We start from the raw sequence: 24563 nt of genomic DNA on the forward strand, positions 1-24563 counted from the left end.
GGACTGACTCAGGACAGGGAAACCATGTGAGTGAACGCTCTGGACAATCACTTATATCCAAATAATCAATTAACTTAAAGTAATTAACTTACGAAAAACATTAAAAGATTACTAAGAGTTCTTTAACGCCCATGGTAGAAATTACTTTCACTATTTCAGGTGGACACAGGGAACCAGCCATGATGCCTAAAATGCAGAAACAAACTAACTAACATCTAAGACTAATTATCAATTACCAAATCATCTAATTACCAAATCATCTACCAATCATCTAATTGCTATCATCAATTTCAAGATTCCAATACCGGTCCTCTAGGACCCCCGAGTATGCAGAATTTCATCCCAATCAATCACCATCCTAACTAATGTTCAATACATTTGATTTCAAGAATATGATTAGAACAGAAACCAGTTAAACATGATCTCTTACCTCCCTCCACTGACGACAAGTCGAACTTGGCCAAGTCAGGCTGGCCCAGCATGTCGATGTATATAGTAGGATTGCCGTAGACAAAGGTACACCTGGGGGGGTGGAAGAGTGGAAAAACTTGATTGAGGCACGAAACACAACCTACACCATGGTTTACTGTCCCAGACACGCCTCAACCGTGTAGCATAGGGAATCATGCCAGCTCTATTGTAGATATTTATCTCTGCAATGTTCAAAGTGTTGTACCCTCCAGAACCTGATGCAGTTTTTTGTGGGGATTGTGCTTTGACCATCACTCAATGTAACTGATAGTTGAGAATTCATCAAAAGAAGAAAGCAGTGTGGTCATACCTGGCACTCTTGACAGATCCAGGGATAGATCCAGGGATTCTCTATCTGAGAATGCCACAATACTTCTGGGTCTTAAACTGGGTCGGGCACATAATGGCATTGCATCCCACCTGGGTCAAAACCAGCAAAGAAGAGAATATTACATTCACCTGCTTGGATTACAACTGCATAACACTTATTACCACCAATGAACATCAACATCATTATCATCATCATAAAATGTTTCAAAAGCAATCAGCGGCCCATCCTACGTAAGCGCACCACACCCAGTACTGTTCTCATTGAACAAAATATATGACATGAAATGACTGCCAACTCAAATGACCCACCTTCCTCGAAGCAAACTGAAACTCCTGCACCTGATAGGTTGGGTTAACAGACGTCTGTCAGAGAGAACAAAACATAACCACTGAAAACATCTTATTTAATGTACACACGAAGAGGGTGCAAAAACGAACACTTTTCCCACATTAAGATTCCTCCTTCTACGTGCCATCAGTGTCAGTGTATACCAGTATGATGCCAGCCTTGGCTGTGGCAAACTAGAACAGGACCCACTCATGTGTTGGGTCCCCACATGCCCAGTCTGTCCCCCCTCTTCAAACCCAGGGCCAGGATGCCTGCAGCAGCCTGGTCCACCTGAGCCATAAGGGAGCACAGTCAATGCATAACTGGACACTAGAAAGTGATTCATAGATTCACAGCAGCATTGATGAAAGAGACAGAGGAATGGAAAGAGACAGTTGAGTGAAATAGTACTTATAAAGCAGGGATGGGCCGCAGGCCGGCCCCCCTTTTGTAGGCTCGCAGACCAATAAAAAATAAATATACAGTACCAGTCAAACGCTTAGACACCTACTCATTCAAGGGTTTTAATTGAACTATCTTCTACATTGTAGAATAATAGTGAAGACAACAAAACTATAAAATAACACATATGGAATCATGTAGTAACCATAAAAAGTAGCCACCCTTTGCCTTAATGACATCTTTGCACACTCTTGGCATTCTCTCAACCAGCTTCATGAGGTAGTCACCTGGAATGCATTTCAATCAACAGGTGTGCCTGTTTCTTTCCTTCTTATGTGTTTGAGCCAATCAGTTGTGTTGTGAAAAGGTAGGGTTTGTTTGAAAAGGTACAGAAGTTTGCCCTATTTGGTAAAATACCAAGTCCATATTATGGCAAGAACAGGTCAAATAAGCAAAATCCCTTTGTCCGAACCACCCAGTGTATTTGAACTGATTCCAGAGGCTGACCCAAAACAACACCGCCGGAGAAGAGGTAGACTGTGCGGTCTTCTGGTCAGACTTTGGAGGCGCGCACACCACCCACCGCTTCCGAGTATATTACTCTCTAATGTCCAGTTTCTAGATAACAAGGTAGACGAAATTAGGGCAAGGGTTGCTTTCCAGAGAGACGTCAGGGATTGTAACATACATATTCACGGAAATATAGTTCTCTCAGGATGTGCTGTCGGAGTCGGGACAGCCACCTGGATTTTTTTGTGCATTATGTCGACAGGACATCTCTCCGGGAAGAAGAAGGGCGGGGGTGTATGTTTCATGATTAACCTGGTGTAATTATAACAACATACAGGAACTGTTATTTTTTATTTTGTTCACCTGACCAAGAATTCCTTACAATCAAATGCCGACCGTATTATCTCCCAAGAGAATTCTGCTCGGTTACTGTCACAACTGTGTATATCCCCCCTCAAGCCGATACCACGACGGCCCCCAAGGAACTTCAATGGACTTTATGCAAACTGGAAACCATATATCCCAAGGCTGCATTTGATGTAGCTGGGGATTTTAACAAAGCAAATTTGAGAACATGGCTACCTAAATTCTATCAGCATATTGACTGTAGCACTCTCGCTGGAAAAACGCTGGATCACTGCTACTCTAACTTCCGCAATGCATACAAGGCCCTCCCCCGACCTCCTTTGGGCAAATCTGAACATGACTCCATGTTGCTCTTCCCTTCCTACAGGCAGAAACTCAAACAGGATGTACCCGTGCTAAGGACTATTCAAAGCTGGTCTGACCAATCGGAATCCACACTTCAAGATTGTTTTGATCACGCGGACTGGGACATGTTCCGGGTAGCCTCAGAGAACACTATCGACATAAACGCTGATTCGGTGAGAGAGTTTATAAGCAAGTGTATAGGAGATGTACCTACTGTGACTATTAAAACCTACCCTAACCAGAAACTGTGGATAGATGGCGGCATTCGTGTAAAACTGAAAGTGCAAACCACCGCATTTAAGAATGGAAAGGTGACTGGGAATATGGCCGAATACAAACAGTGTAGTTATTCCCTCCGCAAGGCAATCAAAGCGAAATGTCAGTGTAGAGACAAAGTGGAGTCGCAATTTAACGGCTCAGACACGGGACGTATGTGGCAGCGTCTACAGACAATCACGGACTACAAGGGAAAACAAGCCACGTCACGGACACCGACGTCTTGCTTCCAGACAAACTAAACACCTTTAACTGCTTTGAGGATAATACAGTGCCATAGACACGGCCCGCTACCTTGGACTGTGGGCTCTCCTTCACCGTGGCCGACGTGAGTAAGACATTTAAACGTGATAACCCTCGCAAAGCGGCATCCCTAGCTGCAGCTTCAGAGCATGCGCAGACCAGCTGGCTGGTGTTTACAGACATGTTCAATCTTTCCCTATCCCAGTCTGCTGTCCCCACATAATTCAAGTTGGCCACCATTGTTCCTGTACCAAGAAAGGCAAAGGTAACTGAACTAAACAACTATTGCTCCGTAGTAAGCACTCACTTCTGTCATCATGAAGTGCGCCGAGAGACTAGTCAAGGATCATATCACCTCCACCTTACCTGACACCCTAGATCCACTTCAATTTGCTTAACGCCCCAATAGGTCCACAGACGATGCAATCGCCATCACACTACACACTGCCCTATCCCATCTGGACAAGACCCCATCCTGTGCAATTGGGTCCTGGACTTCCTGACGGGCCGCCCCTAGGTGGTGAAGGTAGGAAACAACACCTCCACTTCGCTGATCCTCAAAATCTGGGGCCCCACAAGGGTGCGTGCTCAGCCCTCTCCTGTACTCCCTGTTCACCCATGACTGCGCAGCCATGCACGCCTCCAACTGGTGAGGGCACTCTGAGTGTGGTGTCAGGAAAACAACATCTCACTCAACGTCAACAAAACAAGGAGATGATCGTGGACTTCAGGAAACAGCAGAAGGAGCACCCCCATATCCACAGACGGGTCAGCAGCGGAGAAGGTGGAAAGTTAGGTTCCTCGGCGTACACATCACGGACAAACTGAAATGGTCCAGCCTTCTTTGGCTTGACACCTAAAACCCTCACACTTTTACAGATGCACAATTGAGAGCTTCCTGTCAGGCTGTATCACCACCTGCTACGGCAACTGCACTGCAAGGCTCTCCAGAGGGTGGTACGGTCTGTACAAAGCATCACCGGGGGCAAACTACCTGCCCTCCAGGACGCCTACAGCACCCAATATCACAGGAAGGCCAAAAAGATAATCAAGGACAACAACCTCCCGAGCCACTCACCCCGCTACCATCCAGAAGGCGAGGTCAGTACAGGTGCATCAAAGCTGGGACCGAGGGACTGAAAAACAGCTTCTATCTCAAGGCCACCAGACTGTTAAAGAGCCATCACTAACCTAGAGGGGCTGCTGCCTAAATACATTGGCCACTTTAATAAATGGATCACTAGTCACTTTAATAACACCCCTTTAAGAATGTTTACATATCTTGCATTACTCAAAAGCATTTTTTTTTGTCCATTAAAATAACATAAAATTGATCAGAAATACAGTGTAGACATTGTTAATGTTCTAAATGACTATTGTATCTGGAAAGGGCTGATTTTTTATGGAATATCTACATAGACGTACAGAGGCCCATTATCAGCAACCAATGGCACGTTGTGTTAGCTAATCCAAATTTATAATTTTCAAAGGCTAATTGGTCATTTGAAAACCCTTATGCAATTATGTTAGCACAGCTGAAAACTGTTGTTCTGATTAAAGAAGCAATAAAACTGGCCTTCTTTAGACTAGTTGAGTATCTGGAGCATCAGTATTTGTGGGTTCGATTACAGGCTCAAAATGGCCAGAAACAAAGAACTTTCTTTCAGTCTATTCTTGTTCTGAGAAATTGAGACTATTCCATGCGAGAAATTGCCAAGAAACTGAAGCTCTCGTACAACGCTGTGTACTACTCCCTTCACAGAACAGCACAAACTTGCTCTAACCAGAATAGAAAGAGGAGTGGGAGGCCCCGGTGCACAACTGAGCAAGAGGACAAGTACATTAGAGTGTCTAGTTTGAGAAACAGACGCCTCACAAGTCCTCAACTGGCAGCTTCATTAAATAGTACCAGCAAAACACCAGTCTCAACGTCAACAGTGTAGAGGCGACTCTGGGATGCTGGCCTTCTAGGCAGAGTTGCAAAGAAAAAGCCATATCTCAGACTGGCCAATAAAAAGAAAAGATTAAGATGGGAAAAAGAATAGACACGACAGAGGAAGATTGGAAAAATGTGTTATGGACAGACTAATCTAAGTTCGAGGTGTTCAGATCACAAAGAAGAACATTCATGAGACGCAGGAAAAATGAAAAGATGCTGGAGGAGTGCTGTCAAGCATGGTGGAGGCAATGTGAAGGTCTGAGGGTGCTTTGGTGTTGGTAAAGTGGGAGATTTGTACAGGGTAAAAGGGATCTTGCAACGCCATGCCCTGTGGTCAACACTTATTTGGAGCCAATTTCCTCCTACAACAGGACAATGACCCAAAGCACAGCTCCAAATTATGCAATAACTATTTGGGGAAGAAGCAGTCAGCTGGTATTCTGTCTATAATGGAGCCAGCACAGTCACCGGATCTCAACCCTATTGAGCTGTTGTGGGAGCTGCTTGACCGTGTGGTACGTAAGAAGTGCCCATCAAGCTAAACCAACTTGTGGAAGGTGCTTCAGGAAGCATGGGGTGAAAATTGTTCAGATTACCTCAACAAATTGACAACTAAAATGGCAAAGGTCTGCAAGGCTGTAATTGCTGCAAATGGAGGATTCTTTGACGAAAGCAAAGTTTGAAGGACACAATTATTATTTCAATTATAAATCATTATTTATAACCTTGTCAACATCTTGACTATATTTCCTTTCATTTTGCGACTCATTTCGTGTTTGTTTTCAAGGAAAATAAGGGCATTTCTAAGTGACCCCAAACTTTTGAAGGGTAGTGTATATATTGTATTTTATACCATCTATTGCATCTTGCCTATACCGCTCTGTCATTGCTCATCCGAATTTTATTTAGTGGGGTTCCCACCGTGAAGCATGGAGGAGGTGTGATGGTGTTAGGGTAATTTGCTGGTGACACTGTCTGTGATTTATTTAGAATTCAAGGCACACTTAACCACCATGGCTACCACACCATTCTGCAGCGATATGCCACCCCATCTGGTTTGCGCTTAGTGGGACTATCATTTGGTTGTCAACAGGACAATGACCCAACTCACCTCCAGGCTGTGTAAGGGCTATTTGAACACGAAGGAGAGTGATGGATTGCTGCATCAGATGACCTGGCCTCCACAATCACCCGACCTCAACCCAATCGAGATGGTTTGGGATGAGTTGGACCGCAGAGTGAAGGAAAAGCAACCAACAAGTGCTCAGCGTATGTGGGAACACCTTCAGGATTGTTGGAAAAGCCTTCCAGGTGAAGCTAGTTGAGAAAATGTGTGCAAAGCTGTCATGGCCAAGGGTGGCTACTTTGAAGAATCTAAAATATATTTAGATTTCTTTAACACTTTTTTGGTAACTACATGATTCCATGTGTTATTTCATGTTTTTTTTCTACAATGTAGAAAAAATTAAAATTATAAACTCTTGAATCTTGGTGTGTCCCAACTTTGACTGGTAATGCAGATTTTGATATTTTTGTTGTTGTATTTTATCCCCTTTAACTCCCCAATTTCCATCTTGTCTTGTCACTGCAACTCCCTAAAGGGCTCGGGAGGCAAAGGTCGAGTCATGTGTACTCTGAAACAATGACCCGCCAAACCACACTTCTTAACAAGCCGCTTAACCCGTAAGCCAGCTGCACCAATGTGTCAGAGGAAACACTGTTCAACTGACGACAGAGATCAGCCTGCAGGCGCCTGGCCCGCCACAAGGAGTCGCTAGAGCGCATTGAGCCAAGTAAAGCACCCCTGTACAAATCCTCCCCTATCACGGAAAATGCTGGACCAATTGTGCATCGCCCTATGGGACACCCGATCACAGCAGGTTGTAAATAAAGCCCGGGAATGAACCCAGGTGACCTGCGATGCAGTGCCGTAGACCGCTGCGCCACTCGGGAGGCCCCATAACTCACATTTCTATGAATTTGGTCGGGTCGGCCAAAAAGTTGCATATTGCACCTGTGCATCAATCTAAGTAGCATAATAAAAAATCCCCAGTTTTAGCAGAGAAGAAGAGGTAGAGAAAGGCCCAACTTGGCAGGTGCAGGTTTTGTTGTTGTTTGGCCCACCAAGCAAGGAGTATTTGTATGGAGGTCAATGAGAGTCGAATTTGGTAAACCAAAAAAATGTATGACTTATTTGCTACATGAGGTTTATTTGATTGAATAGAAGTTTCGTAATGCTTAAGTTGTTACGAGTGCACTGATATAAGTAGGACACATGACATCCCAGGTACTTTGAGAAAAAAACACTTTATATTGGAGTTGTCTCGAGATGTCTACGCATATTCATGTCATGAGGCTAGTAGCATAACATCTCTCTCCCTTGAATACCGACGGTTGACATAAACTACCCTTATCGAATACTCAAAAATAAATTACAATAATGAGATGTATCAACCAATCCAAAGAAATGATAGGCGGGAGCTAGACAGCCCGCCTTGCCGCTTCGTGGACAACGACTCCCATTTTTAGGGCGGAGAGACTTTGGTTTAAGCTAGAGATATATTTTTTGCACGGGCTGAGTCTCAATCCACCACATCCGCCTATGTGGCCTACAAACTAATATGACCACTATGGAAAGACTACTCTCACGATGGTGTTCTCTGTTTTGGTCTACGACCCCCACGGGACTTGCCCTGGTTAGGGCACACCGGACACCACTGAAGCCCCTCCTGGCCGGCTGGGACAGAGCCACAGCTATCTCCGGCGAAGCCGCGGAACCTCCATGGGTTCAGGCTCTGATTCAGAACGGTCAATGAAGGAGGGAGAGAGTCGATGGGGGTGCCGATGCTCCCGAAGGTTATTCAGATGGATGGCCATCGCAATGAGTGAGTCCAAGGTTAGATTTGGCATGCCAAGATGACACTGTCTGGACCTCTTCGCCCAATCCTTTTATGATAAGGGTGCAGACCGCCGGCTCGTTCCATACGCTGGATGCGGCAACTATCTGAAAGTGTATGCGTACTCCGCCGTGGACTGGCCATCCTGCCATAGTTGGAGTAGGCGCTCAACCCCCTCTCTGCGTGGATGGTCGAAGACCCCCCTGAGTCCCTCATAGGAACCCAGCTCCTCCTCTCCCAGACGGCCATAGCCCACTCCAACGCCCATCCGGTCAGCATGAAAATAACCATGGCAACCTTGGACCACTCAGTGGTGGGGGCTGATATTTGATGAGTGAAATATAGGAAGTACTGGAGTAGGAAGCGGAGGACCTCTTCCATATCCATCCCCAGTTGTGCCAGCTGGTCGTGGTGTTGGCGAAATAGGTATCTCTATTCGCTGACCATCTGGGAAATTAACTGCTGCTTCCATTTGGTGATGTAGTATTCTGTAACGTAGACGCAAGGAGTCAGGAAGCAGGTGCAGTTAGTGAGTTTAATAACAACAACCATGGACCAATACAAAACAAGACCAGTGTTTGACATGGAAACACAAACAATACTACCTGATGACTAGCAACAAAAGAGTTCTATATGAAGGGTAAGTAATCAGGGAGTACTGAAGTCCAGGTGTGACAGATGAGACACAGGTATGGGTAATTGTGGTTGCCAGGTATGCATGAAGATGGGTTGCCAGAACCGGTGTTTAGTAGACCATCGACATCGAACACCAGACGGAAGGAGCGGGAGTAGATGTGACAAATAATAGCCAATTTTGCCATTGCCACTTGCCAATCTACATTTCCTGATGAGAACCGATTAATCACCCTTTTAAACACACAATTAAAAACATGTTTTTTTTAGGATTACATTTATTATAATTTCCATAATTATTTTATATAAATAATGTATAGAATCACATTATTTGGCCCCAGTGCAAGAAACAATAGCCCTTTATATAAAAATATATATTCATATTCCTATTGCAAGGGAGCCATAGCTTAAAGCAGGGTTTCCCAAACTCGGTCCTGGGGCCCCCTCTGGGTCCACGTTTTGTTTTTCCCCCCAGCACTACACAGCTGATTCAAATAATCAACTCATCATCAAGCTTTGATTATTTGAATCAGCTGTGTAGTGCTTGGGCAAAAAAACAAACGTGCACACAGGGGAGGGGCCCAGTAACAAGTTTGGGAAACCCTGGCCTAAAGTATGTTGCCACATATGTGACTGTATGTTCCTTAGAGTAATCTTGTGATGCATTTACAGTCCATACTTGAAATACTCATAGGTGGAGAAGTAACATAAATCTCTAACAGCTACAGTACTTGCTTCATTCTTTGACAATGGAAAGCACCCATGTCCTAGTGACTCATCCTGTACTTTTACCCAAGCCATTCTCAGTAGGCTACTGATAGTTGTCTAACTCTGTTTCACAATGAACATATCAAGACATGAAAAGAATCATAAACAAATGTGTTTAGGGCCCAAAAATGTAAGATTCCTTGAGATTAAGAGTTTGACATTGGTATGCTCAATCAATGATATCAGTCTTTGATATTGAAATAAACTGGTACAGTACTTATCATTCAGTTGAGGTTTCTTCTGGTGTAGTATGTATAGGAAATTGAATATGTTTATTTTGCTTATTTTGCTTGATTGTCTGTACAAAGGCCCTGTGTCTTTTGCACAGTCATTGCTTTTTGAAGGGTGGTGAGTGATTCTTAAGGTGGCATGTCTTCTTGTACGTGCAACAGGGTGTGAGGGAAAAGGCACAGGTTTAAGGTTTATGGCATGTGTGAAAAAGTACTGCATTCAATCACCAGTAACAGTATTTTCTAGTCTGCATAAACAGTGTAGACTGTAATAACAATGAATAATCCATGTCTATACTATATGTAATATTCACCCATTGGATGAAATACTCAACCCCTTTGCAATCAATACTCTAACAGTCAAGAGTGTGTATACTATGATTAAATGGAATGTCAGATCCTAACAGATTGGGATATAAATTATCATACACTTCTACTTTAATATTAGCAACACAGGATATACAATCGATATACAGAATCGCGGGAAGTACACATCTGTGAGTTTGGTTTGTGTGTTTGGACAGTGACGATGTTCACAGGCGGGTGACGTCCCCCGTCGCGGAGTCTGGGGCCTTGTCTTTGTCCCCCTCTGTGGGCACACTGCGGTACTGGCACTGGGGGATCAAATTGTTACCACTGGCAGGCTTTGGTGGGGGGACCTGCGGTGGCACCTGCTGCCCCTTTAGCGCCCTCCTGTCCCTTCTGTCCAGCCAGTAGAAAGACACCATGAGGAATACAGCCGATGAGGCAACAGTGGCACTGCAGGCAAAGAAGACGTAGAAATACTCCCCTGTTCTGTCCACCAGGATTCCTGCAACGGCAACAACATAAACAACATCTTCAACAACAACAGGAACCAATCTCAGCATTAGGGCCCTAGCAGTGCATGAAAGACAGATCATGATGACATAACGAGATAACTACACCAATAACATACAGTATTGCCATGGCACAGGCAAACTCAGCCAACCACATAAGCAGTAAAAATAAAACTTAGCTCAAATGTCAGGTATGCAGCCTAAAATAGCTCTGAAATAAGAGAGCGCCCCCCCAGGAAAGACGGAACCCAGACCTACACTGTGGGCTGAACATTACATTCTAATTCAAGTCAGATGTGTACTTCCCGCGATTACTTATTCAGAGACCCTGTGCACACAGGCACGTACGGATGTACACACACACACACACACACAATCTGTTTCCCTTGGAAACACATGATTGGTTGGATGACCATGGGATCCAAGCAACAGGATATGCTGCTTGCCTTTGACCACAGCGTTGTGTGTGTTGTTATTTGTAGGGTTTTGTTGGCATGTCTAGCACTCCAAGTTACACTACAGCACTTACTTGATTCATTAAATATAAAATGTAAAATATAAAATATAAAAATGTAATTATTACAGACACACAGTACACAAACACACACACCATGCCTCAGTGAGTTCAGTACCTGCGAGCGGGGGACCGATAAGCAGCGTGACACTCTCCATGATGGCGAGCAGGCCCAGGGCAGCGGGGAATCGACTCATGTCCAACGTATCCATGAGGACGGTGAACATCAGCGAGCCCACCACGCTCATGGACAGGCCGTAGGTCACCACGTACGCCAGCAGCACGGGGAAGCTGGCATCGATGCAGCAGATACTATTACTCAGCCCATTCACCAGCAGAGCAGCAGAGAACACATAGGTGTGGCACCCCTTGAACCAGGGCAGGCTGAAGAGCAGGCCGATAGGAGGCCGCACCACGATGTTAACGATACCCAGGATGGAGAGGAGGAGGGCGGCTTGACTCTGCTCCATGTCGTGGGCCGTGGCGTAGGGAACCAAGTAGATCAGCGGCACCACAAAGCCTAGCATCATCCAGGTGATGCCCACAGCGTACATACGGTAGCGCAGGTTGTTACGTAAGAGATCAAAGGCCATGTGACGACGCAGGGCAGTCATCAGACCGGTCCACAAGGCCCTCATTCTCCCCTTTAGCTTCTCCTCCTTCAGCTGAAGAGGCCTGTGGTTTATCAGGGGCTGGCCACGGTGTCTGGGGCCCCCCAGGGGCCTCATCACAGCTCCGCATACGCAGCAGTTAAGCAAGACAGCCCCCAGCACCAGGAAACTCCCACGCCAGCCCAGCTCAGTGTGGAGGTAGTTGCCCAGGAGGGGCAGAGTGCACAGGCCCAGAGCCGTGCCCGTGGACGACATGGCGTTGGCGAAAGCCCGCCGCCGTACAAAATAGTGCCCGAGGATAGTCACTGCAGGCTGGAAGCTGAAGCAGAATCCAAGTCCTATCAAACAAGAAGACAATGAGTAAGGCACATGGCTGAATGCATGGGAGGTTGCCCCCATCCACTGATACAGGGTCAGATTTTTTCACCTGCCCTAATAATCATGGGAAGGATTGGAATGTAGGGTTATCTGATTCTAGATCTGTGGTTAGGGGTTAACTGCTGTGTGGAGGAGGACGGGGAGGACTATCCTCCTCAGTGAATTTCAAAAAAATGTAAATAGTGCAATATTGAAAAACGTTATCCTTTTTAGATAACTACACTAAATATTTGCACGTCACCAAATAATTAATTAAAAACACACTGTTTTGCAATGAAGGTCTACAGTAACCTCAACAGCACTCTGTAGGGCATCACCAGGGTGTAGCCGGAGGACAGATAGTTTCCGTCCTCCACTATGTACATTGACTTCAATATAAAACATAGGAGGCTCATGGTTCCCACCCCCTTCCATAGACTTACACAATAATTATGACAACTTCTGGAGGACGTCCTCAACCTATCAGAGATATTGCAGCATGAACTGATATGTTGTCCAGTCAATCAAATGATTTGAGAATTAATCTAGTACTGAAAGCATAAGCTACAGCTAATAAGCTAATTTATTGCCACCGGGGCCTGCCGGTGTAACTACTAAACTGCTTGCTCACTGTACTGCATGATTGTAGCGGGTTACTAACACGTTAGTTGTAGTAGCTATGTTGACTATGACATTACTAACATCCTTAGCTAATATGGTGACAACGACGTAGGCTGTGTGTAGCAGTTAGCGGTTATGATATGAAGGTTTGGCTTGGAAAGTTTTTTTTTGCCTGGTCACAGACAGCTGACGTGTTGTGCACTGAAGTCCACAAGCGAAGGGAAAAGGTGAGAGGAGGAGAGCATGTAGATGCGAGAAGGAATTATACAACAAGCAACATTTTTATTCTATTTGGATGTGGCTGAACTGTGTTTGCGTGTGATCATTCCGCTATTCTGTTTAAAACATTTTTTTTTTAACAGAAGCAAATATTGAATGTGTCACTGTCTGTCACCTTGATCACTCTCCTTTTTCTCTCAACCTGTGCATCCTACCTTGTAAACGTTCATTCATAGGCTAGGTTGTAGAAACCTCATGATGGGTATAGGGAAAATTCTAGTATCATGTAGTAGCCTAAACCTTTCGATGTTACATTGAGCTGGGTGAATGGAATATACAGTGCATTCGGAAAGTATTCAGACCCTTTGACTTTTTCCACATTTTGTTACGTTACAGCCTTATTCTAAAATGTATTAAATATTTCCCCCCCCCTCATCAATCTACACACAATACCAAAACAAAAACAAGTATTTAGACATTTTGTATAAATGTATAAAGTAAATAAATACATTAAAAAATATATATATATACACCCAGTATATCACAAATGTGAGTACATGCCTCACATTTTTGTAAATATTTGAGTATATCTTTTCATGTGACAACACTGAAGAAATGACACTTTGCTACAATGTAAAGTAGTGAGTGTACAGCTTGCATAAGAGTGTAAATTTGCTGTCCCCTCAAAATAACTCAACACACAGCCATTAATGTCTAAACCGCTGGCAACAAAAGTGAGTACACACCTAAGGGAAAATGTCTAAATTGGGCCAAATTAGCCATTTTTCCTCCCCGGTGTCATGTGACTCGTTAGTGTTACAAGGTCTCAGGTGTGAATGGGGAGCAGGTGTGTTAAATTTGGTGTCATCACTCTCACACTCCCTCATACTGACTGGTCACTGGAAGTTCAACATGGCAAAGAACTCTCTGAGGATCTGAAAAAAATAATTGTTGCTCTACATAAAGATGGCCTGGGCTATAAGAAGATTGCCAAGACCCTGAAACTGAGCTGCAGCACGGTGGCCAAGACCATACAGCGGGTCAACTGGACAGGTTCCACTCAGAACAGGCCTCGCCATGGTCGACCAAAGAAGTTGAGTGCACGTGCTCAGCGTCATATCCAGAGGTTGTCTTTGGGAAATAGACGTATGAGTGCTGCCAGCATTGCTGCAGAGGTTGAAGGGGTGGGGGGGTCAGCCTGTCAGTGCTCAGACCATACGCCATACACTGCATCAAATTGGTCTGCATGGCTGTCGTTCCAGAAGGAAGCCTCTTCTAAAGATGATGCACAAGAAAGCCCGCAAACAGATTGCTGAAGACAAGCTGACTAAGGACATGGAATACTGGAACCGTGGTCTGATGAGACCAAGATAAACTTATTTGGTTCAGATGGTGTCAAGTGTGTGTGACGGAACCAGGTGAGGAGTACAAAGACAAGTGCGTCTTGCCTACAGTCAATCATGGTGGTGGGAGTGTCATGGTCTGGGGCTGCATGAGTGCTGCCGGCACTGGGGAGCTACAGTTCATTGAGGGAACCATGAATGCCAACATGTACTGTGACATACTGAAGCAGAGCATGATCCCCCTCCCTTCGGAGACTGGGCCGCAGGGCAGTATTCCAACATGATAACGACCCCAAACACACCTCCAAGACGACTACTGCCTTGCTAAAGAAGCTGAGGGTAAAGGTGATGGACTGGCCAAGCATGTCTCCAGCCCTAAACCCTATTGAGCATCTGTGGGGCATCCTCGAATGGAAGGTGGAGGAGTGCAAGGTCTCTAACATCCACCAGCTCTGTGATGTCGTCAGGAGGATAGCAGGGTTCGGTACACGAATCGGGTTCTCGGTAGGTCCAGGTCCAAACGCCAACAGGTAAGTCCAAAACAATCCAGCTCATACACAGTAAATCCAGCCAATCTCCATTGTTCATAGATCATTCCAGCACTCTCTCTCCCTCCCCCTGGTTTTTCTTGACCCTTTGGGTCAGCTCCACCTTCTGAGGGTTCCCCTTGCTTCTGGGACTTGTAGTTTTGGCGGTCGGCCATTTTGTGATCTGTAGTTCTGACAGGGGTGGCCATTTTAGTGATCGGGCAGAGCCCGTTTATTAGTTCTGCTCTCACATATCTGCCATTTATCACTCGACCCCCTTCTTGCCACAATATGAATTCAGACCCTTTACTCACTACTTTGTTGAAGTGCCTTTGGCAGCGATCACAGCCTCGAGACTTCTTGGGTATGATGCTTACAATCTTGCCACACTTTCTTCTCTGCAGATCCTCTCAAGCTCTGTCAGGTTGGATGGGGAGCATCGCTGCACAGCTATTTTCAGGTCTCTCCAGAGATGTTAGATCGGGTTCAAGTCCGATGCTGCCACCACCATGCTTCACCGTAGGGATGGTGCCAGGTTTCCTCTAGACGTGACTCTTGGCATTCAGGCCAAAGAGTTCAATCTTGGTTTCATCGGACCAGAGAATCTTGTATCTCATGGTCAGAGTCCTTTAGGTGCCTTTTGGCAAACTCCAAGCAGGCTGTCATGTGCCTTTTACTGAGAAGTGGCTACCGTCTGGCTACTCTACCATAAAGACCTGATTGGTGGAGTGCTGCAAAGATGGTTGTCTTTCTGGAAGGTTCTCCCATCTCCACAGAGGAACTCTGGAGCTCTGTCAGAGTGACCATCGGGTTCTTGGTCACCTCTCTGACCAAGGCCCTTCTCCCCTGATTGATCAGTTTGGCCAGGCGGCCAGCTCTAGGAAGAGTCTTGGTGGATCCAAATTTGGTGGAGGCACACTCTGTTCTTGGGGACATTTTTTGTTACCCTTCCCTAGATCTGTGCCTTGACACAATCCTGTCTCGGAGCTCTACGGACAATTCCTTTGACCTCATGGCTTGGTTTTTGCTTTGACATGCACTGTCAACCATGGGACCTTATATAAATTGTAATGAGACTAATGTAACCTGTGGAAAAATGGAAGGGGTCTGAATACTTTACAAATGCACTGTATATGACAATCATCCAATATGCTGTAATAGGACATGCTCATAAAAAAAAATCGTCCTCCCTCATCTTAAACGTCTCCGACCGCCACTGATGTGGAGTGACTCCGTGTGTGTATGTGGGAGCGCAGTGACCTGTGATAATCCCAGCTGTGACGTAGAGCTCAGTGATGGTGTGGGTGAACGAGCTGGCCACCATTCCAAGCCCACTCAGGACCCCGCCCAGCATCACCGTCGCCCGGCAACCAAACCTCTCCACCAATACACTGCAGAATGGACCTAAAGGAGACATGCTATTGGTTAAACACACAAAAACCTAAAAGAAAGTAGGTCGTTCCACCTCAAAAAGCACACGGAAGAGGATTGATACCCACTATATCAGTTTGTTCTGTTTTTTTCTAACAATGAATTAGACATGAGTTATCCAAAGGAATGGTCAAAAGCCACCCATGGACTCCACACACCTCATGCCAATCCCACCCCAACAACGAGGATATAGTATCAGTTCTCTGTGTTTCATTAGTAGTATGGCGCTGCAGCCTGGAATATTGTTTCTTCATCCTATGTAATATATTCCCAGTGAATTTGGTGATGTTTTTTTCCCCCTGTTCAGAGAAACTTAACAAGTTATGTTTATGTCCCATCCTACACCCTGATATTACCAAATTCTGACCAGTAAATTGTGGTGTTACTGCTATTAGGTGAAAAAAGTTGGAAGACCCCCCTCAATGTTAATGAGAGAGTTCACCCAAATTACACGAGTTTCCTTACCCTGTAAGCAGGCTATGACAGCAACCCATGCTTTGATTTGGTTGGCCACTGTTTGAAATGCTAACTTTTTAGAATTTGTGGCACAAATCCAATGCAAGTCAATGGTACCTATATTAGCATTTTCACGCATGTTCAAATCTTAAATTATTTAAAAAATGTATTGTGTAACTCAATTATGTTACTTCTAGATGATTTGAACATGATTACAGCTGTGAGTCTTTTTGCGTAAGTCTCTAGAGCTTTGCACACCTGGATTGTACAATATTTGCCCATTTATTATTTTTACAATTCAAGCTCTGTCAAGTTGATTGTTGATCATTGCTAGAAAGCCATTTCAAGTCTTGCCATAGATTTTCAAGCCGATTTAAAGTCAAAACTGTAACAAGGCCACTGAGAAACATTCAATGTCTTCTTGCTAAGCAACTCCAGTGTAGGTTTGGCCTTGTGTTTTAGGTTATTGCTCTGCTGAAAGGGGAATTTGTCTCTCAATGTCTGTTGGAAAGCAGACTGAAGCAGGATTTCGTCCAGGAATGATTATGCTGTATTCTGTTTCTTTTTAATCCTAAAAAAACTCACTAGTCCTTGCCGATGACAAGCATACCTATAACATGATGCAGCTACCACCAAGAAGGATGCATGTTTCGGAATAATTTTATTCTGTACAGGCCTTCTTCCTTTCACTCTGCCGTTTAGGTTAGTATTGTGGAGTAATGTTGTTGATCCATCCTCAGTTCTACTATGACAACCATTCAACTCGGTTTCAAAAGGATGCCTGTATCTTTATAGTGACTGGGTGTATTGATACACCATCCAAAGCCTAATTAATAACTTCACCATGCTCAAAGGAATATTCAGCATCTGCTTCATTTAAAACTTTTTTTTATACACATACCAAAAAAAAGAATTTGCCTGCACCACAGATGGCTATATCAGTCTGCTAATAAAATAACTAGTAAAGGCCCAGTACTTTTGTGAAAAAACATTTTTAAAAAGTTTAATTTTTTTATTATTCAGATATATTTTCATTTCCGATTTTTCAGGGGAAGCTGCAGCACCATTAGCACCCATACTTCCTGCGGCTACGTGTCTATGTTCAGTTGTTGGGAATTAGTATTTAAACAAGCATTGGCAGCAATTTCAGCAATATGGAGTTCTCAGTAAGATGCCCAGTTAGATATTGTAGAGATATACTTAGTCGAGCCATGTGGTGCACCAAAGGGAACTTAAGTGTAACAAGTAGTAAAAACTGATTAGATAGGTGGCAAGTACACCCTGCCGTCACTTTAAAATGTATGCCAAACAAACGCTTTTCCCCCCTTTACAAACCATACAACTCTATGCACAAGGACAGCTTTTAACAATATCCACTGAAAAATGTACAAAAAATAATTTAGTGGAAGAACTGTGCAAACTTTGGTAACGGAATTACAGTCAAATCTCCCTCTGTTTTTAATGCGAAAATGTTTTCCTAAAATGGTTAAATACACTTCGAATTAAGACAAAATACAGTACTAGTCAAAAATTTGGACACACACACTCATTCAAGGGTTGTTCTTTATTTTTGCTATTTTCTTCAAAGTAGCCACCCTTTGCCTTGATGACAGCTTTGCTCACTCTTGGCATTCTCTCAACCAGATTCCTGAGGAATGCTTTTCCAACGGTCTTGAAGGATTTCCCACATATGCTGAGCATTTGTTATCTTTTCCTTCACTCTGCGGTCCAACTCATTCCAAACCATCTCAATTGGGTTGAGGTCGGATGATTGTGGAGGCCAGGTCATCTGAGGCAGCACCATCACTCTCCTTCTTGATCAAATAGCCGTACACAGCCTGGAGGTGTGTTTTGGATCATTGTCCTGTTGAAATACAAATGATAGTCCCACTAAACGCAAACCAAATGGGATGGTGTATCGCTGCAGAATACTGTGGTAGCCATGCTGGTTAAGTATGCCTTGAATTCTAAATAACTCACTGACAGTGTAACCAGCAAAGCACCCTAACACCATCACACCTCCATGCTTCACGGTGGGAACCACACATGCAGAGATCAGCCGTTCACCTACTCTGCATCTCATAAAGACACGGCGGTTGGAACCAAAAATCTCAAATTTGGACTCTAGACCAAAGGACAAATTTCCACCTGTATAATGTCCATTGCTTGTGTTTGTTGGCCCAAGCAAGTCTCTTCTTCTTATTGGTGTCCTGTAGTAGTTTCTTTGCAGCAACTCGACCTGATTCCCGCAGTCTCCTCTGAAAAGTTTACGTTGAGATGTGTCTGTTACTTGAACACTGAAGCATTTATTTGAGCTGCAATTTCTGAGGATAGTAACTCTAATGAACTTATCCTCTGCAGCAAAGTTAACTCTGGGTCTTCCTTCCCTGTGGCAGTCCTCATGAGAGCCAGTTTCATCATAGCGCTTGATGGCTTTTTGCAACTGCACTTGAAGAAATTTTCTGAACTTTCGGGACAAATTCTGAACATTTTCCAGATTGACTGACATTCATGTCTTAAAGTAATGATGGACTGTTGTTTCTCTTTGCTTATTTGAGCTGTTCTTGCCATAAAAATGGACTTTTACGGAATAGGGTTATATCTTTTACATACCACCCCTACCTTGTTGATGGGCTCAAACGCATTTAGAAGGAAATAAATTCAACTAATTAACAAGGCACACCTGTTAATTTAAATGCATTCCAGGTGACTATCTCATGAAGCTGGTTGAGAGAATGCCAAAAGTGTGCAAAGCTGTCATCAATGCAAAGGCTGGCTACTGTGAATAATCTTTTTAACACTTTTTTGGTTACTACATGATTCCACATGTATTATTTCATAGTTTTGATGTCTTCGCTGTAGAATGTAGACAATAGAAAAATAAAGAAAAACCCAAGAAAGAGTAGGTGTCCAAACTGTATATTTTGGTTATTAAACTACAGTAAGTGAAGTGGATTTACACCTGGTAATAGAATTACAGTAATCGAATTACATCACGGGTCCCTGATCTCTACTACACAGAAATGCATAATTATGGTTATACAGTTTAAGTATGAAGTTTACATACACTTAGGTAGGAGTCATTAAAACTCGTTTTTCAACCACTCCACGAATTTCTTGTTAACAAACTATAGTTTTGCCAAGTCGGTTAGGATATCTACTTTGTGCAAGACACAATGAATTTATCCAACAATTGTTTACAGACAGATTATTTTACTTATACAGTGGGCTCCAAAATTACTGGCACCCCTGACTGGCAATGCACAAACAATACTCAAACAAATATAAACAAAATAATTATAGAGACAAACTCAAAATAACAACATGTGAAAAATACTGTACTTTTAATGTTTCAATGGAACCCAACAAAATCATTTATTGATTAAATTAAAAATCAATGTCTTCCAAATCAAGGTTTCACAATTAATGGCACCCTTAAACATTATTGTAAATAACATCTACCAAAATTAAACCAGGAATTAAATTCCACTTATTTAAGTTTATCTAAGTGTTAAGGAACTATTTTGAGCCATTATATCACTTCCTTTTACACTAGGGTATAAAAATGAGGTAACACACATGCAATATCCCTCTGTCATCCAACACCATGAAGAAAACAAAAGAACTGGCAGTTCAAAAGAGACGGATGGTCATAGACCTTCATAAATCTGGTAATGGCTACAAGAAGATCCATGAACGATTGGATATACCACTGAGCACTGTTGGGACAATTATTAGAAAATTCAAAAGATATGGAACAGTTAATGCAAATGCATTTTGCCCCCCAGGATAGGGAGGAGGATAATGAGAGAAGCAACAAAAACCCCAGAATCACTGTGAAAGAATTGCAGGCCTTGGTGGCGTCTTGGGGTCACCAAGTTTTAAAAAAGCACCATCAGACGCCACCTCCACAACCACAGGCTCTTTGGAAGGGTTGCCAGAAGAAAGCCCTTAATGACTCCAAGACACAGACGCAAGCGCTTGGAGTTAGCCAAATGTCATTTAAATTATGATCGGAAGAAGGTGCTCTGGTCAGATGAGACCAAAATGTAACGTTTTGGTCAGATACAGCATCGGCATGTTTGGCGTCGAAACAGAGATGCATACAAGGTGAGGCACCGCATACTCACAGTGAAATATGGTGGTGGGTCAGTGATGTTTTGGGGCTGTTTTAATTCCAGAGGTCCAGAGGCACTGGTTAAGATTGATGGCATAATGAATTCCACCAAGTACCAGGCAATTTTGGCTGACAATCTGGTTGCCTCTGCCAGAAGGCTGGGACTTGGCCGTATGTGGACTTTCCAACAAGACAATGACCCAAAACATACCTCAAGATCCACACAGAATTGGTTTTGTGGCAACAAAATCAATGTTCTGCCATCTCAGTCGCCGGACCTCAATCCAATCGAAAACCTGTGGGCTGAGTTGAAGAGGGCAGTTGAAAAGTGCAAACCCAAGATTGTGAAGGATCTTGAAAGTATCTGCATAGAGGAATGGTCCAAAATCCCTCCAAATGTGTTCCTTAACCTTGTCAAACATTACAGGAAAAGACTCCATGCTGTTATCCTTGCCAGAGAGTGACTAAGGAGTGCCAATAATTATGAAACCTTGATTTTGGTGAAATGTATTTTGTATTAAACAATTGTATGATTTTGGTGGGTTCCATTGAAACTTTAATAAAGTAAAGTATTTCGAGTTTGTCTATAATTATATTGTTTATATATTTTTAAGTATTGTAATTTTGGAGCCCACTGTAATTCACTGAATCACAATTGCAGTGGGTCAGAAGTTTATATACACTAAGTTGACTGTGCCTTTTAAACAGCTTGGAAAATTCCAGAAAATTATGTAATGGCTTTAGAAGCTTCTGTTAGGCTAATTGACATCATTTGAGTCTTGCATTTGAGGCTTGCACGCTAAAGAACACCATCTCAACCGTGAAGCACGGGGGTGGCAGCATCATGTTGTGGGGGTGCTTTGCTGCAGGTGGGACTGGTGCACTTCACAAAATAGGTGGCATCATGAGGGAGGAAATTTATTTGGATATATTGAAGCAACATCTCAAGACATAAGTCAGGAAGTTAAAGCTTGGTCGCAAATGGGTCTTCCAAACGGACAATGACCCAAAGCATACTTCCACAGTTGTTGCAAAATGGCTTAAGGACAACAAAGTCAAGCTATTGGAGTGGCCATCACAAAGCCCTGACCTCAATTGTATAGAAAATTAAGGCAGAACTGAAAAAGCGTGTGCGAGCAAGGAGGCCTACAAACCTGACTCAGTTACACCAGCTCTGTCAGGAGGAATGGGCCAAAATTCACCCAACTTATTGTGGGAAGCTTGTAGAAGGCTACCCAAAACGTTTGATCCAAGTTAAACAATTTAAAGGCAATGCTACCAAATACTAATTGAGTGTATGTAAAATTCTGACCCACTGGGAATGTGATGAAAGAAATCAAATCTGAAATAAATGTTATTTATTTATTTTTTATTTCCCCTTTATTTAACCAGGTAGTCCAGTTGAGAACAAGTTCTCATTTACAACTGCGACCTGGCCAAAATAAAGCAAAGCAGTGCGACAAAAACAACAACAGAGTTACACAAACAAACGTACAGTCAATAACACAAAAGAAAAGAAAAATAGAAAAATCGATGTACAATGTTGGCAAATGTAGAAGAGTAGGGAAGTAGGCAATAAATAGGCCATAGAGGCAAAAAATAATTACAATTTAGCATTAATACTGGAGTGATAGATGTACAGATGATGAGTGTGCAAGTAGAGATACTGGGGTGCAAAAGAGCAAGAGGGTAAGTAATAATATGGAGATGAGGTAGTTGGGTGTGCTATTTACAGATTGGCTGTGTACAGGTACAGTGATCGGTAAGCTGCTCTGACAGCTGATGCTTAAAGTTAGAGAGGAAGATAAGACTCGAGCTTCAGAGATTTTTCTAATTCGTTCCAGTCATTGGCAGCAGAGAACTTGAAGGAAAGGCAGCCAAAGTACAGTGGGGCAAAAAAGTATTTATTCAGCCACCAATTGTGCAAGTTCTCCCACTTAAAAATATGAGAGAGGCCTGTAATTGTCATCATAGGTACACTTCAACTATGACAGACAAAATGAGGAAAAAAATCCAGAAAATCACATTGTAGGATTTTTAATGTATTTATTATCAAATGGTGGAAAATAAGTATTTGGTCACCTACAAAACAAGATTTCTGGCTCTCACAGACCTGTAACTTCTTCTTTAAGAGGCTCATCTGTCCTCCACTCGTTACCTGTATTAATGGCACCTGTTTGAACTTGTTATCAGTATAAAAGACACCTGTCCACAACCTCAAACAGTCACACTCCAAACTCCACTATGAGCTAAGAGCTGTCAAAAGACACCAGAAACAAAATTGTAGACCTGCACCAGGCTGGGAAGACTGAATCTACAGTAGGTAAGCAGCTTGGTTTGAAGAAATCAACTGTGGGAGCAATTATTAGGAAATGGAAGACATACAAGACCACTGATAATCTCCCTCGATCTGGGGCTCCACGCAAGATCTCACCCCGTGGGATCAAAATGATCACAAGAACGGTGAGCAAAAACCCCAGAACCACACAGGGGGACCTAGTGAATGAGCTGCAGAGAGCTGGGACCAAAGTAACAAAGCCTCCCATCAGTAACACACTACGCCGCCAGGGACTCAAATCCTGCAGTGCCAGACGTGTCCCCCTGCTTAAGCCAGTACATGTCCAGGCCGGTCTGAAGTTTGCTAGAGAGCATTTGGATGATCCAGAAGAAGATTGGGAGAATGTCATATGGTCAGATGAAACCAAAATAGAACTTTTTAGTCAAAACTCAACTTGTCGTGTTTGGAGGACAAAGGATGCCGAGTTGCATCCAAAGAACATCATACCTACTGTGAAGCATGGGGGTGGAAACATCATGCTTTGGGGCTGTTTTTCTGCAAAGGGACCAGGACGACTGATCCGTGTAAAGGAAAGAATGAATGGGGCCATGTATCGTGAGATTTTGAGTGAAAGTCCGTGTTGCCCAGCAACAGCCCCAAAACATCACTGCTCTAGAGGAGATCTGCATGGAGGAATGGGCCAAAATACCAGCAAAAGTGTGTGAAAACCTTAGACTTACAGAAAACGTTATTTTCCACCATAATTTGCAAATAAATTAATAAAAAAATCCTACAATGTGATTTTCTGGATTTTTTTTCTCATTTTGTCTGTCATAGTTGAAGTGTACCTATGATGAAAATTACAGGCCTCTCTCATATTTTTAAGTGGGAGAACTTGCACAATTGGTGGCTGACTAAATACTTTTTTGCCCCACTGTAAGTGTTGGCTTTGGGGATGACCAGTGGAATATACCTGCTGGAGCACGTGCTATTTGTGGGTGTTGCTATGGTGACCAGTGAGCTGAGATAAGGTGGGGCTTTACCTAATCAAAGACTTATAGATGACCTGGAGCCATTGGGTTTGGTGACGAATATGTAGCGAGGGCCAGCCAACGATAGCATACAGGTCGCAGAGGTGGGTAGTATATGGGGCTTTGGTGACAAAACGGATGGCACTGTGATAGACTACATACAATTTGCTGAGTAGAGTGTTGGGGGGTATTTTGTAAATGACATCGCAGAAGTCAAGGATCAGTAGGATAGTACATTTTATGATGGTATGTTTGGCGTCATGAGTCGAGGAAGCTTTGTTGCGAAATAGGAAGCAAATTCTAGATTTAATTTTAGATTGGAGATGCTTAATGTGAGTCTGGAAGGAGAGAGTACAGTCTAACCAGACACCTAGGTACTTATAATTGTCCACATATTCTAGGTCAGAACCGTCTAGAGTAGTGATGTTAGTCAGGCGTGGGGGTGCGGGCAGCAATCGGTTGAATGCACTTAGTTTTACTAGCATTTAAAAGCAGTTGGAGG

General features: G+C 43.5%; 1 protein-coding gene across 2 annotated transcripts in view; it reads right to left on the reverse strand.

The window, feature by feature from the left end:
- Window positions 1–8623: 8623 nt before the first annotated feature.
- Window positions 8624–24563, reverse strand: part of LOC112224133 (monocarboxylate transporter 6) — a 36543-nt gene continuing 20603 nt past the window's right edge. Inside the window, exons 3-5 of one of the 2 annotated variants that reach the window (XM_024387458.2) lie at window positions 16009–16152; window positions 11189–12019; window positions 8624–10549 (exon numbers count right to left, since the gene is read on the reverse strand). In XM_024387458.2, coding sequence (XP_024243226.1) covers window positions 10272–10549; window positions 11189–12019; window positions 16009–16152 — 1253 coding nt within the window. In that variant the 3' untranslated portion in view covers window positions 8624–10271. The remainder of the gene's footprint in view (window positions 10550–11188; window positions 12020–16008; window positions 16153–24563) is intronic. The other variant, XM_024387459.2, reaches the window with a different exon arrangement.

The sequence above is a fragment of the Oncorhynchus tshawytscha genome, linkage group LG25 (genome assembly GCF_018296145.1).
Source record: "Oncorhynchus tshawytscha isolate Ot180627B linkage group LG25, Otsh_v2.0, whole genome shotgun sequence".
Lineage (NCBI taxonomy): Eukaryota > Metazoa > Chordata > Actinopteri > Salmoniformes > Salmonidae > Oncorhynchus > Oncorhynchus tshawytscha.